Below are 19174 nucleotides of genomic sequence, written 5' to 3'. Positions count from 1 at the left end.
TCCTTTATTTTCAGTGGGAGCTGCTGTGAGCTGCATGTCGTTCTGGGGGAAAGTGAAATTTGCTCTTTAATGTCCTGCTTATTGTCCTTTACAGCACTGTCTGTCCTCTTTGTTCCAGAGTAATATTTATAATATGTCTGAAATTTGGTTTGCGTTTATTAAATTCCACACAGATTAAATGTAGCAGACACAGATTATTTGGAATATTTGTTTTAGCAAGTTTTCAGGGTCTCATACATGCAGCCTCTTATTAACGTGATGAAAAGCATAAAAATTTACATTTTGTTAGTATAATGTTAATTGGCAATTGTCCTCATGGATTCTCTGTTGTTTAGACCGCAGCATCTCTCTGGCATGGAAGGGATTATGGGATATCTCAATAGGGCAAATAGAAATGTGCCAAATAGTTGAACGAATTTAATGACGCGCTGGGCTGAGACTAACCACTCTTCTGATGTCATCCTAATGACTAAAAGCAACAACTTCCAAATGTGACTTCATCACTTACAAGCAACCCCAGACCTTTGATGTTTGTTTTTATGAGTCAAATAAGAAAGGAGAAATATGAGAAAGCAAATTGTCTGAATCAGTGGTTTTCAAAGTATGAATGAATGAATAGCTGTGTGCCCCCCTCCTCCCCCACCGACACATATACACACAATTTCAACATCTGCATGTATTTCTTTTTATTCTTTTACACATGTTAAACACATTTTAAATATATTTGTGTTTTTAAGGAACTGTCTATGCATTTACACATTTTACAGCCTTTGTAAACATTTTTTAAAGAACTCTTTTTTCTTTCACACATTTTACACCATTTTCAAACATTTTAAATGTGTTTTTTAAAAACTTTCTATTCTTCTAGTTTTACCTTTTGTCATATTTTAAACATAATTTTTTTAACATTTAAACATCTCTGAGTGTTTTAAATGTCTTTGACATAACTAACACATTTTAACATAAATAATATTAATTAAACTTTTATACATATTTAGTCTCGCATCTAGTTTCACCACTTGTTTAGTGTGAGCAATGAGTCTGGGTCTTTGACGCACACAGGTGGCTGATGTGGGGATGCACTGTGGAGAGGAGCAAACGAGATCGTCCTCTACTTTCTTCTTTTTTTGGTTGCCCCAAACTCTGTCTTCTTACTGGTAGATTTACGCACTAAAAATGTATTCATTTTGCTCCTGGCATGTAAGCTAACAATGTTTTCTTTTTCCTTTTTCCCCCTCCTTCTTCTTTTTGTTGGTTAACAGTGTTCACACGCCTCATAGTTTGAAAACCTCTGATCTGAATGCTTCCATATATTGTTCAGCAGATTTTGAGGGAAATTACAGATACTGATGTGCAGTTGGAGGTCCTCTCATTGATTACTGGCTCAGCTCCAGTATTTTGGAGAACTGGTAAAATGACAGTAATTGTCAATTACTTAATTTTTCTTTGTTTTTGTGGCTGACATTTTTAGGTCTTGGAGGCTGATAACAACTCCATAGAAGATTTAGAAGGAGTGTGTTGCCTTCCCAAGATAGAGGAAGTTCTCTTGAAGAATAACCGTATCCTTAGAACAAAGATTCATATTCTCTATTTTGTTGACTGAAGAATGACTTCGTGGGTAAAGTATTTTTCCTGTGACACAAATGTCTAAAGAAACTACTTAAAACTCACTCAGACAGGTTTGTCTGAAGATGTCTGTGAAATGTAATGTAATCAATCAATTTTTTTTATATAGCGCCAAATCACAACAAACAGTTGCCCCAAGGCGCTTTATATTGTAAGGCAAGGCCATACAATAATTATGTAAAACCCCAACGGTCAAAACGACCCCCTGTGAGCAAGCACTTGGCTACAGTGGGAAGGAAAAACTCCCTTTTAACAGGAAGAAACCTCCAGCAGAACCAGGCTCAGGGAGGGGCAGTCTTCTGCTGGGACTGGTTGGGGCTGAGGGAGAGAACCAGGAAAAAGACATGCTGTGGAGGGGAGCAGAGATCGATCACTAATGATTAAATGCAGAGTGGTGCATACAGAGCAAAAAGAGAAAGAAACAGTGCATCATGGGAGCCCCCCAGCAGCCTACGTCTATAGCAGCATAACTAAGGGATGGTTCAGGGTCACCTGATCCAGCCCTAACTATAAGCTTTAGCAAAAAGGAAAGTTTTAAGCCTAATCTTAAAAGTAGAGAGGGTGTCTGTCTCCCTGATCTGAATTGGGAGCTGGTTCCACAGGAGAGGAGCCTGAAAGCTGAAGGCTCTGCCTCCCATTCTACTCTTACAAACCCTAGGAACTACAAGTAAGCCTGCAGTCTGAGAGCAAAGCGCTCTATTGGGGTGATATGGTACTACGAGGTCCCTAAGATAAGATGGGACCTGATTATTCAAAACCTTATAAGTAAGAAGAAGAATTTTAAATTCTATTCTAGAATTAACAGGAAGCCAATGAAGAGAGGCCAATATGGGTGAGATATGCTCTCTCCTTCTAGTCCCCGTCAGTACTCTAGCTGCAGCATTTTGAATTAACTGAAGGCTTTTTAGGGAACTTTTAGGACAACCTGATAATAATGAATTACAATAGTCCAGCCTAGAGGAAATAAATGCATGAATTAGTTTTTCAGCATCACTCTGAGACAAGACCTTTCTGATTTTAGAGATATTGCGTAAATGCAAAAAAGCAGTCCTACATATTTGTTTAATATGCGCTTTGAATGACATATCCTGATCAAAAATGACTCCAAGATTTATCACAGTATTACTAGAGGTCAGGGTAATGCCATCCAGAGTAAGGATCTGGTTAGACACCATGTTTCTAAGATTTGTGGGGCCAAGTACAATAACTTCAGTTTTATCTGAGTTTAAAAGCAGGAAATTAGAGGTCATCCATGTCTTTATGTCTGTAAGACAATCCTGCAGTTTAGCTAATTGGTGTGTGTCCTCTGGCTTCATGGATAGATAAAGCTGGGTATCATCTGCGTAACAATGAAAATTTAAGCAATACCGTCTAATAATACTGCCTAAGGGAAGCATGTATAAAGTGAATAAAATTGGTCCTAGCACAGAACCTTGTGGAACTCCATAATTAACTTTAGTCTGTGAAGAAGATTCCCCATTTACATGAACAAATTGTAATCTATTAGACAAATATGATTCAAACCACCGCAGCGCAGTGCCTTTAATACCTATGGCATGCTCTAATCTAATGTAAGAGATGTACAACACACCAGACTGGTGATTAAAACATTTAGAAATCACAGCAGCCAGACTCTTCAAGTCTGAGCATGAATACATTTTGAAGACAGTGTCTTTATAAAATAATAATTTTTTTTCCTGTTCAGAAGTCTGATTTGATGTTCACATGTTGGCACAACAAGGCTAGGTTTTGTTGTTAATTTTGTATAATGATAGTTTAATTATAGTTTTTTCCTCATCGCATTCAACTCCATTGTCAATACTGGAATTGGAATGAAGAAGTCAGCTATTTGTTTTTGCTGTACACTGAAGACATTTGGTTTTGAGATCAAAAGATGAATAAGACAGTTTAGAATGTCACCCCCGTGTTCACCTCGAGAAACATTAACTCATATAGAACACAGCACTGTTTTGTCAGCTCACCCAATCTCTGCTTCCATTTTGGAAACATATATCCCAACAAACTGGAAGAACAAACTTCTTGTCCCTTTCTGGAAAGAAAACATTTTTCCCCTGGATTGCAACAGTGACATGGGGTATTACACTGCTCTCTGTGCTGGTGTAAGGGTCTTGCAAGGTTCATTCTTCCCGGTAACAGGACTCTGTAGCAGTTACTTGCTGCTCAGCAACCAGTGCTGTTTGGTTTCTTGCCCAAAACTCAACCAGTGACTGTATCCTAGTTGTGTATGTGAGTACTCACTGAGTGAAAGGGTGAATACAACCCCTGGCAATAATTCTGGAATCACCGGCCTCGGAGGATGTTCATTCAGTTGTTTAATTTTGTAGAAAAAAAGCAGATCACAGACATGACACAAAATTAAAGTCATTTCAAATGGCAACTTTTTGGCTTTAAGAAACACTAAAAGAAATCAGGAAAAATAATTGTGGCAGTCAGTAACGGTTACTTTTTTAGACCAAGCAGAGGGGAAAAAAATATGGACTCACTCAATTCTGAGGAATAAATTATGGAATCACCCTGTAAATTTTCATCCCCAAAACTAACACCTACATCAAATCAGATCTGCTCGTTAGTCTGCATCTAAAAAGGAGTGATCACACCTTGGAGAGCTGTTGCACCAAGTGGACTGATATGAATCATGGCTCCAACACGAGAGATGTCAATTGAAACAAAGGAGAGGATTATCAAACTCTTAAAAGAGGGTAAATCATCACGCAATGTTGCAAAAGATGTTGGTTGTTCACAGTCAGCTGTGTCTAAACTCTGGACGAAATACAAACAACATGGGAAGGTTGTTAAAGGCAAACATACTGGTAGACCAAGGAAGACATCAAAGCATCAAGACAGAAAACCTAAAGCAATATGTCTCAAAAATCCAAAATGCACAACAAAACAAATGAGGAACGAATGGGAGGAAACTGGAGTCAACGTCTGTGACCGAACTGTAAGAAACCGCCTAAAGGAAATGGGATTTACATACAGAAAAGCTAAACGAAAGCCATCATTAACACCTAAACAGAAAAAAACAAGGTTACAATGGGCTAAGGAAAAGCAATCGTGGACTGTGGATGACTGGATGAAAGTCATATTCAGTGATGAATCGCAAATCTGCATTGGGCAAGGTGATGATGCTGGAACTTTTGTTTGGTGCCATTCCAATGAGATTTATAAAGATGACTGCCTGAAGAGAACATGTAAATTTCCACAGTCATTGATGATATGGGGCTGCATGTCAGGTAAAGGCACTGGGGAGATGGCTGTCATTACATCATCAATAAATGCACAAGTTTACGTTGATATTTTGGACACTTTTCTTATCCCATCAATTGAAAGGATGTTTGGGGATGATGAAATCATTTTTCAAGATGATAATGCATCTTGCCATAGAGCAAAAACTGTGAAAACATTCCTTGCAAAAAGACACATAGGGTCAATGTCATGGCCTGCAAATAGTCTGGATCTTAATCCAATTGAAAATCTTTGGAAGTTGAAGAAAATGGTCCATGACAAGGCTCCAACCTGCAAAGCTGATCTGGCACCAGCAATCAGAGAAAGTTGGAGCCAGATTGATGAAGAGTACTGTTTGTCACTCATTAAGTCCATGCCTCAGAGACTGCAAGCTGTTATAAAAGCCAGAGGTGATGCAACAGAATACTAGTGATGTGTTGGAGCGTTCTTTTGTTTTTCATGATTCCATAATTTTTTCCTCAGAATTGAGTGATTCCATATTTTTTTCCCCTCTGCTTGGTCTAAAAAAGTAACCGTTACTGACTGCCACAATTTTTTTTTCCTGATTTCTTTTAGTGTTTGTTAAAGCCAGAAAGTTACCATTTGAAATGACTTTAGTTTTGTGTCATGTCTATGATCTACTTTTTTCTACAAAATTAAACAACTGAATGAACATCCTCCGAGGCCGGTGATTCCATAATTTTTGCCAGGGGTTGTAAAAGCAGTGCTTCTTTGTAGCTTATGTTGATTTTTGTCAAACCTTTTGATTTGATTGATTGGCTGCTTTGTGGCATATACTGAAAATTTGCGAGAACCGCAATGAGTTGCTGGAAATCAAAGCCGGCCAATACAGGGTCACTGTGAGTGCTGTGCAGAGTGGTAGAAGGGTCTCTGACTTTTTCATGGATAATTCTGTTTTTCATCGTGGACGTGATTTGTCTCCTACTCATGAAAGTGCTTGTATTGACTCTGTTGGAAAAGGTCAGAGTCCAACAACTTGGGTGCCTTTGTTGGTGAGGTCAGGGTCACTGTACTTGAGTGTGAGGACAATGATGTGATCTTTGTGTACTTAGTACATGCCCTGATGGCAGAATTTGAGAAGCTGAGGGAGGAGTTAGTGTTTGGGTTTTGATTGTTCTGGATCAAACTAAGATCCATACTGGGCTTTCAATGAACCCTCCTCTTTGGCACAGTCATCAGAAAGGGTGAAAATGTCAAATCTGTTGACTGACATTCGCAGCATTATCTCGGCAGTGACAATGATGTCTGTCAGACCTTGACCTTTTAAGATCGAGATACGTCTGGGAAAAGCTCATGGAGTCATGCGGTCACTTAACAGAAATGTTTAGTGATGCTGATACATTTTCAGGAGAATGAAGGACCAAATCTTTAGGATCCTACTGGTTCCTGAGTTACGATATCGTAGTGATAACTGATTGTTAACCACTGACAAGGTCTTTGGGGTTTCACCTGTGGTTACCAACAGGTGGTTCCATTGTGTGGTGGATGCGGCGACATGTGGCGCTTCACCTGAGAGTTGCAGGCTTGATGTAGTCATTACAAGTAAGGCATATGGAAACAAATGGAATTATTTATTCATATTTCTATTATCCCCAAAATTAAGTAGCATCAAGGCAGTAAGTACAGTGGCTCAGTACTTAGCACTCTTCCCTCACGGCAAGGTCTGGGATTGATTCCACCCATGTCCAGTTCCTTACTGTGTGAACTTTGCATGTTCCCCCATGTCTGCATGGGTTTTCTCCAGCCACTCACGTTTCCTTCCTTCATCAAAACATGCACATCACTGATCCTTTGTCAGTCCTTGACTGGGCAATGCCTCTACATCTGGAGTTGGTCCTCGAGTGTCAGACTGTGGCTGCCTACTGCCCCTAGTAGTTGGATTGTGTCTGACTATAATTAGGACGGGTTAAATGCAGAGGACAAATTTTGGTGTGTGTATCATGTATATACAATGACAGTAAAAATCTTCTTTTTCCATCATACAAGCCGTGCTATGTTGTACACTATGTTGTTTACTACATTAAGATGTAAATGCCAGTAATCAAAAGCCAACATGATACAAATGTCTTCAGTACATGACAAACTCAAATTGATTGGCGTTGTCATTCTAATACTTTGAGAAATTACTGAACGTTAGCCAAAATTATGTATACCCACACAGTAAATTTTGCTGAATAAAATATACTCTGCCGGGATAACATTTGGTCCCAATCTAGAGTAAAATACACTCTATTATATTATATTATACGAGGTCTGTTAGAAAAGTATCGGACCTTCTTATTTTTTGCAAAAACCATATGGATTTGAATCACGTGTGATTGCATCAGCCAAGCTTGAACCTTTGTGCGCATGCGTGAGTTTTTTCACGCCTGTCGGTTGCGTCATTCGCCTGTGAGCAGGCTTTGAGTGAGCAGTGGTCCACCCCTCTCGTCAGATTTTTATTGCGAATAAATGTCTGAACGATTTGGAGCTTTGCTGCATCAAATTTTTCCAGAAACTGTGAGAGACCTCCAGGTGGACACCATTCGGAAAATTCAGATGGCTTTCAGGGACCATTTTATGGGGATTACACAGATTAAGGAGTGCTCCAGCCGGTTTAAAGACTGCCCACAGCGTCTGAGAGCGCGAAGTGTCCTGTGAGGCTTCATCACGGCATTGCTATGCGCCATGCAGCTCCGCCACGACGCGCGGAATTCCTCCGCTCCTCTTTCCATGACAAAAACTCCTGTAACAGTGGAATGTGCCATTCATTTCTAAACTGGACGCTGTGTTTTATCTGGGACGTCCTCTGACTAGCACAGGAATTGCAGAAGACAGCACTTTTTCGGCACATTGAGACAGACATGCGGAGGAATTCCGCGTGTCGCGGCAGAGCCGCATGGCGCAAAGCAACGCCGTGATGAAGCCTCAGAGGACATGTTGGGGCATGTCCAGCTCATGCACAATTTCTCGGATAGTCACACGACTAAAAAGCCACCGACAGCCATCTGAAATCCATCTCAAAGCCATCCTGTGAGACCAACACAGAGGTGGTTTTGTCCCGCGCCATGAGCGTCACGGTGGCACATCTGTCCGCTTATTTTTCCATGGAAAAAACTCCTGTAACAGTGGAATGTGCCGAAAAAGTGCTGATGTCCACGCCTTATGCCTTTTTTGTGGAAGTCAGACGACGTCCCGGATCAACAAAGCCTTCACGTTGGAAATGATCTGGTTGTTTCAGCGGGGTGTCAGCCTGTTGATCGGCGCTCAGAGTGCGCCGCGCTCTCAGACGCTGTGGGCGGTCTTTAAACCGACTGGAGCACTCCTTAATCTGTGTAATCCCCATAAAATGGTCCCTGAAAGCCATCTGAATTTTCTGAATGGTGTCCACCTGGAGGTCTCTCACAGTTTCTGGAAAAAATTGATGCAGCAAAGCTCCACATCGTTCAGACATTTATTCGCAATAAAAATCCGACGAGAGGGGTGAACCACTGCTCACACAAAGCCTGCTCACAGGTGAATGACGCAACCGACAGGCGTGAAAAAACTCACGCATGTGCACGAAGGTTCAAGCTTGGCTGATGCAATCACAAGTGATTCAAATCCATATGGTTTTTGGAAAAAATAAAAAGGTCTGATACTTTTCTAACAGACCTCATATATTAGAGTGAAATCATCTCTACAGTCTTGTCAAATAAAGTGTTTCTATTCCAATAAGAGTTGATTTGAACTGTGATAGAGTTGATTTAGCACTGCAATAAAGTATATTTAACTCTATTTGGACTGGGACCAGGGTTCTAGCCATGTTGAACCTGGCTCTCGGGTTCAAATTGGCTGTGCCGCCCAGCACAGAATTTCTGAAAAATTAACTGAAATGTTGCTGAAAATGTACCAGTTCGATCGTATTTCAAGCTTACTGAGTTATAGTTTTGCCATTTTAAACCAATAATTAAAGTAATAAGAAATATATTTCTCATTTTCTTCGTATCAAATTGCAAACCGCAGAGATAAGAGAGTCAGTGCGTTCTTTAGCCACAGAGCTGTGAACAGGCACAGCTGGAAATGACATCTCTGCTCTGAACTGCAGAAAAAAGCCACCATGAAAACCGACATTAATCCAGGTCCTTCTGTATCCGTATCTGAAGATACAATCAGAAATTTGGTTTATTTTACAGCTGAAAGGCTTTGTGTTTACAAAAAGCTCTGAGTTTGAAAAACAGCAGATGAGAGAGAGCGAGAGAGATAGAGAGATCATTCATAAAGTTTTTCCATTTAACAGAGCAGGTTTGACAAATCAGTCCAGATTCAGGTCTTGTTCAAACAAGGCAGTTTGGTGTTGGATTGTTTAAAAAGGATAAGTAATAGAATCCCAGTCTAATTGTTGAAAAAAAAAAAACTGTCAGGATGACACAAACATTGCGTGCTTCACTGGTTTAAAAGCTACTGTGTGTCATTTTTGAAGAATGGAGTAAATGCTGTGTCCATTAAATATTAATGCGTTTTTAACATTTTCAATGTTATTTCATTTATTAACTTAGACTTTGACAGAAACATGCAAAAAATAACTTTGATCTTACAAATATTACAACATAAATATAATTTTTTGTTTATTATTCTTGCGTTCAGTGTGTCTAAAACCATCGAAAATTTGTTAAAATAAAGCTTGCCAAGAATGTTTTCATGGTATAAAACCATATAGCTTCAGGGGGCTGCAGATAAAGGGGCCCACGGCCCCCCAAAGCTATGAGCCGCGATCCCTGACTGGGACCAGATGTTATCCCAGCAGAGTAAATTTTACTCCTGTTAAATTTCCTGTGTATTGTTTGTGTGATTCTCTTAAAGTGTAGAAAGCAATATGAGTTTCTAGTGTCCGTTTAAACTCATTACTTTTGCCTTTGCTGTGGTGTAGGCATCAAAGAATGTGTAGCTTTTTTTTTATCTATTGCTGCTCATATTGCTCACCCTTTCACCCCAGTTTCTTCATTAACAAACCAATATACAGAATTATCTACACTGGCAGCTCTTCAGCCGCTGGCATCTTGCCCAAAGTTGAAGCGTCTTGATCTCCGTGGCAACCCTGTCACTCAGATTGCCAACATCAAGTCAGAATTGGCTGCACTGATGCCCTCGGTCACAGACATTCTGCTCTGATCAGTCACAGGGCAGCCATCACCATTTTTTTGTGACTTCTCCACTTTCTTGTGTGTGTTTATCACGAATCAAGAGCGAGTTTTTCAAGTATCTTGAGTGCTTACAACACGTTTGGGTGAATATTAGTCACCCCCACCCTTCCTGAGGGTCTGAATACTTGACACATCAGTGAAAATATGTCCTTTAACTTCATCAGCAAGTCTACATGTTGAAATGTGTAATAATATTGTCTGTGTTTAATTGTGTATGCATATGGATGTGATTAATATAACACAGCCAAATGCATGCAAAAAAATAGAGTAAATAGACTGTACATGTAGAGGTGTGTAACAAGCTCACTGCTTCTGTAAGTCCAATGTTTAAAGAAAAAACATGACCCTTGTTATCAAAAAGTTATTCAGAACAATATGTAGTTCACATCCACATTTAAAAAACACATTGACTCAGTACTGTTTACAGGAAGTCAAACATAACATAAAAACACACACATTGTGTCACTACCTTCCACCTAATAGTGCATATTATCATCTCTTGCTAATGCATAATCTGTCCAGTAGGTGCCTTTTCTGAGTTAATGTGGTGTATTTTTTTTTTTTAATCCCCAAACATCAGGTTGTTGTTGGTTTTTCTTATGCATGAGATTGATAGATTAAGTGAGACAGGCTGACAGAACATTAGTAATGCTGGACTTTACCTGAACTTGTACGCTTTATCTTTCATACTGGCTTGGACTTGAGCATTGATGCGCCCATTTGTGCATTTCAGTGCATTTTCACACTTAAAAAACAGTTATTAATTACTGATAACTATGTACTTGGCAATTGCTGCTGTAGTTCTTGCCATTATGTGGATTGTTTTGAGGCAGGGATGGTGGTTACTTGGGGAAGCCATTTGCTTTTCATTCACAGCCAGGAATGGATCCATCACCGCCAAGGCTGAGCCAGTATCAGAGACCAAACCTATGTCATGTTCATATAAGGTCTAGCTTTACTAATGTCTCCAGTCAGGTACATAAATATTTGGACAGTGACACAATTTTTTTTTAATTTTCCTTTGTATACCACTATAACAGTTAAAATTAAACCCTCAGTATGAAAACTTTCAGGTTTAATTCAAGACGTTTTACAAAAACATACTGCATTAATCATTTTGAAATGATGATGTTTGTATACATTGTGTTTTTATTTGAACTAAATGGGAATTATTTTTAATACAAAGCAATTTCACAACCAATATTCTATAGACAGGTCAGGGGACTGATAAACTTTTTCCAATTTACTGAATATGACCTCATTTACAACAATCATTAAGAAATGCACACATTAGTGGTACTGTTTGGTAAATCTGTCTGTAGTCAGCAGTTAAAAAAATGAAAAACTAGAAGAATAAGATTCATAATATTGTTTGTATTTCTTAATGATTGAAGTAAATGAAGTCCAAGAAATATTCTGTGATGTGGAAATGTTTGTGTCCATCTGGTAACTTATCTAATGTCCAGTGGGGATAAAAGTGGTGATTTATATTCAAAATAATCCTTCAATTTAGTTTGTCCAAGTATTTGTGGCCTCTGAAATTGGAAGCACTGTGTATAAAAATTCCAAAATGATAGATATTTTTGCAAAACCCCTTCTGTTAAAGCTAAGTGTCTCCATTAAAAGTACAAACTGAGTGGTTTATTTCATCTCAGGTGGTGGTGTACTACAGAAGTAGCTGTCCAAATACTTGTGGCCCTGATTACATCAACTAATTTTGAGCTAATGTGTCTTGTCAAATTTGGTATAGTTGTTGCCTTTATCAGCATATTAATATGAATAGTTGGCATCAAGCTAGCGTTGCTAAGGGTGTTGCAAAGAAATTACTTTGTACTTCAACTGGTCTATTGTGTACTTCTCCTGAACATGTTTAAAGACATTTTGCCAAGCATTTTTGGAAAGTGTTATGGCAGTTTATCCCTTTCCACAGGACTGACAGGACAACAGAAAGCTCTGCCAGTTGCAAACTACAAATTTTTAAACAGTGGCCTACATTAGTTTGCTGAAAAGTGTCTTGAGTCCGGAGGTGTACGTGCTTTTGATCTCTAACTATGTACTATAGGCACAAATGTTGGCAAGATGTCTTAAGAATGCCTTCTCTGATTCAGAGCTCTCTGGTACATTCAGCCTATGAATAGGAAGAACTGATTTGATTGTTGTGTTGTTTTGTTTTTTGGTGAAAGATTTAGTTTAGCGTTTAATGTCAAATTTACAGTTCCATGCCAATATACAGGAATATATGCCTAGTTTTATGAAAAGCTCCTTGATTATTGCTGTTTTTTTTTTGTTGTTTTTTTTTTGGCATTTGGGAACTCAGCTGTTTCAAAGTACATGTAACATTTTCTGTACTCTGAAATGTGCTAGTGGCATTGCTAGGCTTTCTGAGCACTGTTTTTTGTGGAATTTATTCAATTTTCTGTGATGCACAAGTATCAGGAAAAAGTGATGTTTCAATGTTGTGCCAAGTACAGCATTGAAGACAAAATAAATTTAGCTAAAAACAGACTGTGTGCAAATATTTATACAATGTGAAAGGTACCAAAAAGGAAAGAACAAAAACAGAACCCCAACAAGAAACCTGAATGTGATGGTAACCTGATACTGATTAAAAAGATCAAATTAACACAATAGAAAAAGACAACAGACAACATTCCAAACTCATCACAAGTCCATAAATAGGTCCCACATGTAATTAGAAGAAAAAAAACACTAAGCACTTTGAATCTTGTTTTCACTTGAGTTGACAAAGGCAGATTAAGTCTTCAAAACTGCTTGATGTTTTCTGTGTATCCATGTGGATGATGTGTATCCAATATCTGAAAATAAATTTTGTGTATCGAGATGAAACTTCGCACACAAGGTACCCTATTTAAGACCTGTTTTGATTCCAGTTGTGGCCACCAGGGGGCAGAGCCTCTGAAAACGTGTGCGCATGATATCTTGACAAAGATTTAGCAAATTGACCTCGTCTTCCAACTTTCATTTTGATGCAGACTTTAAAGAAGTTTGGCATTAGGTATGTTTTAATTCTGGCCAGAAGGGGGCAAAGTTACTGTTTGTGAGTACACAAAGTGTCAACGGATCATCATCACACTTGCTGCTATACATTATACCTTACTAAAACCTTTCACAAGTTCAAGGCTGGACTCCACTGTGCAAGTTAGATCAATATGGCAGTGTTGTGCGATTCATGAACGATATGTTTCTTTTCAACAGCTCTGTCAGATGAACAAAGATATCAGAGTTCTAGGCAGGGTGCCATTCGTCTTATCAGTGTGTTAAATTTGACTGCTCACCAGAAATCCAGTCTACTGCCCTTCCCGTTTCAAACCAAATAGTATAAATCAGGGCACATTTTGAAGCATCACCATAACTTCTTGAACAAATTTAGTATGCGTAGTAGTTATGACCGTCATCGGCACCAGTTTTGAAATCTGGGTGAAATTTTCGAGGTGTTCAAAAATTTCATCCCAATTTACCAAATCGCCGTCATTACGTGGTCACTCCCGGGTGTTTGTAGTCTTAACAGCTTCAATCCTTTTCAAAGCTTCTTTAAATGGGGTAGTCCGTGTGAGTACAGCTTGAAATTTGTTGGATCGTGCTCCATTGGGGTAAAAACTTGAAGCAGAAGCAGCGTTTGTTGTGAATTTGGCCAAGGCCATAACTTTACCTTCGTTTTTGATTGAGTTGCCAGATATGCACTTTATAAGCCAGCTTGATAGGAGGCAAGGCAGAGTATAAGCTGTTTCATTCCATTGTTGCACATTTTCTGGAGCATGGAGGATCGTAATAAAATGGTGCCCTGTGGAATAGGGGTGTTATTAGAGCTCAAACGGCCACTCAGAGAAAGTACAGGAGTGAGACTGTGGGGGAGGGAACACAGAGTTGGAGCAACCTGCACATGAGTTGAATGTGAGCCTGCAGAGTTTCTGGCAGGGCTTTAAAATCCTCTCTGCTCCATCATGAGTGATCAGCCAATTTTCCGGGGGGGGGGGCAGTGAACGATGAGCTGTTCATTTGAAAGGTCAAAGAAGTAACTGAGCTGACAAGATCCAGGTCTCCTCGTGGAGCTGGAATTCCCAGTGTTGTTCTTGTTTTAAAACAAGCTTTAGTGTAAAATTTAAGCAAAACAATTACTTAAATTAGCTAATTAAAGGCACAAATTTTATAGCCAGCTCTCTTTATCCACATCAAACCAGTTTTTTGTTTTGTTTTGTTGTTTCCACTTTTCTTGTAGTTGCCCCAATTGATGGGGTCACCACAGTGGATCTGGCAGAGATCCAATTTGGGATTTAGCCCCAACTTTTACGTGGGATCCCCTATTGAAAAATGTCCAGATAACTGTTTATCCATGGATCAAAAGAGCAATGTGTAAATTTTATTAAGCATCTGCACACCCTTTTTCTGTGCATGATGGATACTGACAGCATACTTCATACTTGTTTGGTTTCTGGTAGTGCTGTGACTGGGTCAAATCCTCTGTGAGCAGCATGAAGGCGTGTCTTCACTGTCTTAGCTCACCAGTATTTAAAGCAGGTCTGAAGGTGTCTCTGGCATAGCAAGTCCACAGCGGATACAAGATTGACTTTCTTCTACTCTGCATGATCACATTTCTCCTGCCTTATTTGATCTGAGTGAGTGTGAATCAGCTGTTCCTCCTTGTATACTCTGACAGTTAGGCCTTAATTCAGTACATTCAGTACAGATTGTTTTATTGCTTTTTTTAATACACTTCGAGTCTCACTGACTGCTGCGTCTGGCATGTAGACTTTTGAACTGTGTATTGTTGATCTGCTTCCTGTTTTGGATTTATTAACTGGATTCACAGCTGTGTGATGATGAATTCTCAGGGTGGCCTCCCATTAGGTGCAATATGTGGTAATCAGGACCTACTGTTCTCATCCTCCTCGGCAACATGAAACCCATGAAAAGCATGCACTCTTCAACAGAAGACAGTTTTGAGTTTTTTGGAAACGTGTGGGGGGAAACGCCGAAATACTGGTGTTGTGTATGCACTGGTGCATGCCCAAAAAACAATCGTGTGTAATAGGAATCCTACATACTCGGGTGCATTTGGCAATATTTGGTTCCGCTCATATGTAAGATCAGAAATAGTGGGTAATATTAATTTTGCTTACTATTTAAAATAAAACTGCATCTAAATTCCTCAATTTTAAAACTGAGGCCAAAAATAGTCAATAGGAGACCACCTGGAGTCATATTATTGGTGTTAGTGCATTCTGTCTTCCTGAGATACTTTGCATAGTCAACCATTTCATATTTCAGTTTCACACACAGTTTCCAGCAAAATAAGACCACTAACATCATTTAATATCTAGTCACGTGCAGATGACTGTCTGTCTGATTTTAATGGGTCAAAATGTTGGAACCTGTCTGAATACCAATTAAAGTGGACATCAGTGAAGGTCTTGTTTGTTCCTTTATGGGTTATAATGACACCACGCACACAATCATGAGACTAGATGAGGGTTACCAGGTCACCATCCTGAATGTTTCACTGGCGTCACAGGAGCAAAGTTGCACTCTGGTCCATATTTATTTGGTTGTGAACATTTTTTTTTTTTCTCTGTCTACTAGAGCACAGGAGAGCTGAAAGCAAATAATGTAATCTGGTAGTGCAGCCTGTCAAATGATAGCTGACGGTCATGAAGTTAAGTAGATGGCGTCAGAATGAAAGGGTTTTTTTGTTTGGTTTTTATTATTACTGTGATCCTTCAGTTTTTTAAGGGGACAAAAGTAATTGGACTATTGGCTGTGGAGCTGTTTCACGTCCATATGTTATTCCTGCATTACTTCATTGGTAAATCAGATGCAGCCAATCTACTCTGTGTAAACCTGATCCTGTCAGATTTCAGAAGCTAAGCAGTGTGGGGCCTGGTTACTACTTGGATGGGAGACCTCTTTGGAACACTAGTGGCTGAGTGTGTTTCTCTGGGTTACACTACTGCAGCAGATAGAATATTTAGAGTGGAATCCTGCAAATGGTGATAAAAGCATCAAATTTGGCAAAAATAGTCCTCAGACAATCCTCTTTTGAAAAAACTGATTGGCCACTTGAATTTTCAGTTGGTGTTCAGGTAGAGGTCAATTGAAGAATTATACAGGAGTCAAAAGATGCTCCAATCATATTGAAACCTGATTGGAGCCTGATCATAAAGATTCCAAAAAGGTATGGTTTGGATGGCCTGTAACTGAATTCTATGGAGTTATGGGATTAAAAACAGCAAGAATGGTGACAAAGGTCAGTGTTGGTATGTACAGAGGTCCAAAGTTAAAGTTGCTCCAATTTTCACGTTACGGGGTAACATATGTCACGTCATAGAATCCAATAGACATAGACCTTGTTTGACCTATACTTTGGAGACCAAGCATTCAGCACTGTCAAAACTATTCCATTTATTAATCCTATTAACTCAACCAATAATTTGCATAACTTTTTACCAAAATTGGAGTAAATTTAACTTTTGACCCCTGTACAAAATTAAACTGACCTTTGTCACCATTCTTGCTGTTTTTATCCCATACCTCCATAAAATTCAGTCACAGATAGTCCAAACTATACCTTTTTGGAATCTTTATGATCAGGCAAATAATGTGGAATATTTTTCAATATGACTGGAGTATCTTTTAATTTTGACCTCTGTGTAATTCTCTGTGGCCAATCGTTTTTTTTTTTCTGTTTTTTTTTTCCAAAAGAGGCATGTCTAAGGAGTATTTCTGCCGAATTTGATGCTTTTATCACCATTTGCATGATTGTTTCAGTTATCTGCTGCACTACACTGCACTATGCTTTTTTTCCCTGTATATGGCACCCCTTGGGAACATTTTGCGGCATTTCAGGGTTGCTTTTCATTGTTATGCTGATGATACTCAGTTGTATATGCCGATAGCTGCTGGAAATCCTGTCCACATAAAATCTTTACAGGACTGTCTTGCAGCAGTGAGAAGTTGGATGTCTAGCAACTTTCTACTTTTGAACTCTGATAAGACTGAAATGATGGTTCTTGGCCCAGCAAGACATCGGCACCAATTTGATCAGCTGGCGCTTAGCCTAGGTTCATGTGTTATACATCATACTGACAAAGTGAGGAACCTTGGGGTAATCTTTGATCCTACGTTGTCCTTTGACCTCCACATTAGGGACATTACGAGGACTGCTTTCTTTCATCTGAGAAATATAGCAAAGATTCGCCCCATCCTGTCTATGGCTGATGCTGAGACTCTGATTCACGCATTTGTCTCTTCTAGATTGGATTATTGTAATGCTTTATTTTCTGGTCTGCTGAAGTCTAGCATTCGAGGACTTCAGTTGGTGCAAAATGCTGCTGCCAGAATTTTGACACAAAGTAGAAGGTTTGACCACATTACTCCCATTCTGGCATCCCTTCATTGGCTACCGGTTTCTGCCAGATTGGATTTTAAAGTTTTATTGTTGGTTTATGAAATTGTTCATGGACTGGCGCCTTCCTACTTGGCGGACTTGGTTAAGCCTTACGTACCTGCTTTTCTTGCTTTTAATTTTGAATTTAGATTAATTTGTGTTGTTGTGAATTATGTGAAGCGCCTTGGTGCGACTTTGTCGTGATTTGGCGCTATATAAATTAATAAGTTAAATTAAATTAAATTACACAGGAGTTGCGTCAGGAAGGGCATCCGGCATAAAACTTGTGCCAAATGCCAATGTGGATCTGGCTGTATCCGCTGTGGCGACCCCAAACAAAATGAGACAAGCCAAATGGACAACAACTTCATTGGTAAATCAACTGATAAAATGTCTCATGTTGATTTCAGACGTTACCTATCCATTGTAGTTCAGTTAAATTAACAGAAAGAAAGAAATATAAGGAGAATATCAGTGCAGTAAATCTGTCTGAAGCAGGCCGTGTAAAAAAAAAAGGTTACCACGCACAAAGATGATTACTTTGAAAAACAAAACAAAAAAAAAAATTAATAAATAAATTCCAGAATGAATCCCATGTGATAGTCACTCATTCAGGAACTTCCCTGATTATGAGTAGTCACATGGCTATAAGGGGACACACTTACACAGAACAACACTTTTTTTTTGTACAGTGTAGTTCAAAAGAAACAATCGACGTGATTGTTGTGTAGATTTTTCAGCTTTACGTCAAGAGGATTTACAAAAGTAACATTAACAATTTAGAAATTACAGCCACTTATATACTCAGTCCCAACATTTTCAGAGTTCATAAGTACATAATTACAACAATTCCAATGAAGTTCGAACGTTGTGTGAAATGTAAATAAAAACAGAATACAATGATTTGCAAATCCTCTTCAACCTATATTCAACTGAATACACCACAAAGACAAGATATTTAATGTTGAAACTGGTAAACTTTATTGTTTTTGTGCAAATCTTTACTCATTTTGAAATGGATGCCTGCAACACGTTTCAAAAAAGCTGGGAAAGTGGTACGTTTACCACTGTGTTACATCACCTGTCCTTCTAACAACACTCAATAAGCATTTGGGAACTGAGGACACTAATTGTGAGTGTCATGATTGGGTACAAAAGGAGCATCCCCCAAAGGCTCAGCCGTTCACAAGCAAAGATGGGGTGAAGTTCACCACTTTGTGAACAACCGCGTGAAAAAAATAGTCCAACAGTTTAAGAAATGTTTCTCAACATTCAATTACAGGGAATTTAGGGATTCCATCATCTACAGTCCATAATATAATCAGAAGATTCAGAGAATCTGGAGACCGTAAGCGGCAAGGCCGAAAACCAACATTGAATGCCCGTGACCTGCGAACCCTCAAGCAGCACTGCATTAAAAACCAACATCATTGTGTAAAGGATCTTACCGCATGGGCTCAGGAACACTTCAGAAAACCATTGTCAGTTAACACAGTTCATCACTAGATCTACAAGTGCAAGTTAAAACTCTACCATGCAAAGCGAAAGCCATACATCAACAACATCCAGAAACACCGCCGCCTTCTCTGGGCCTGAGCTCATTTGAAATGGACAGACACAAAGTGGAAAAGTGTGCTGTGGTCTGATGAGTCCACATTTCAAATTGTTTTTGGAAATCATGGATGTTGTGTCCTCTGGACAAAAGAGGAAAAAGACC

The 19174-nt window shown here is 39.1% G+C and overlaps 1 protein-coding gene across 1 annotated transcript in view; it reads left to right on the top strand.

Moving 5' to 3' along the window:
• Positions 1-12549, top strand: part of rabggta (Rab geranylgeranyltransferase subunit alpha) — a 46541-nt gene extending 33992 nt beyond the window's left edge. The window contains exons 16-17 of the mRNA XM_034180478.1: positions 1472-1559; positions 9875-12549. Of these exons, the coding sequence (XP_034036369.1) occupies positions 1472-1559; positions 9875-10023 (237 nt within the window). The 3' untranslated portion in view covers positions 10024-12549. The remainder of the gene's footprint in view (positions 1-1471; positions 1560-9874) is intronic.
• The last annotated feature ends 6625 nt before the right edge of the window (positions 12550-19174 follow it).

Source organism: Thalassophryne amazonica, chromosome 10, assembly GCF_902500255.1.
Source record: "Thalassophryne amazonica chromosome 10, fThaAma1.1, whole genome shotgun sequence".
NCBI lineage: Eukaryota > Metazoa > Chordata > Actinopteri > Batrachoidiformes > Batrachoididae > Thalassophryne > Thalassophryne amazonica.
The sequence above is the reverse complement of the archived record's forward strand: the minus strand, read 5'-3'. Positions and strand labels throughout refer to the sequence as shown.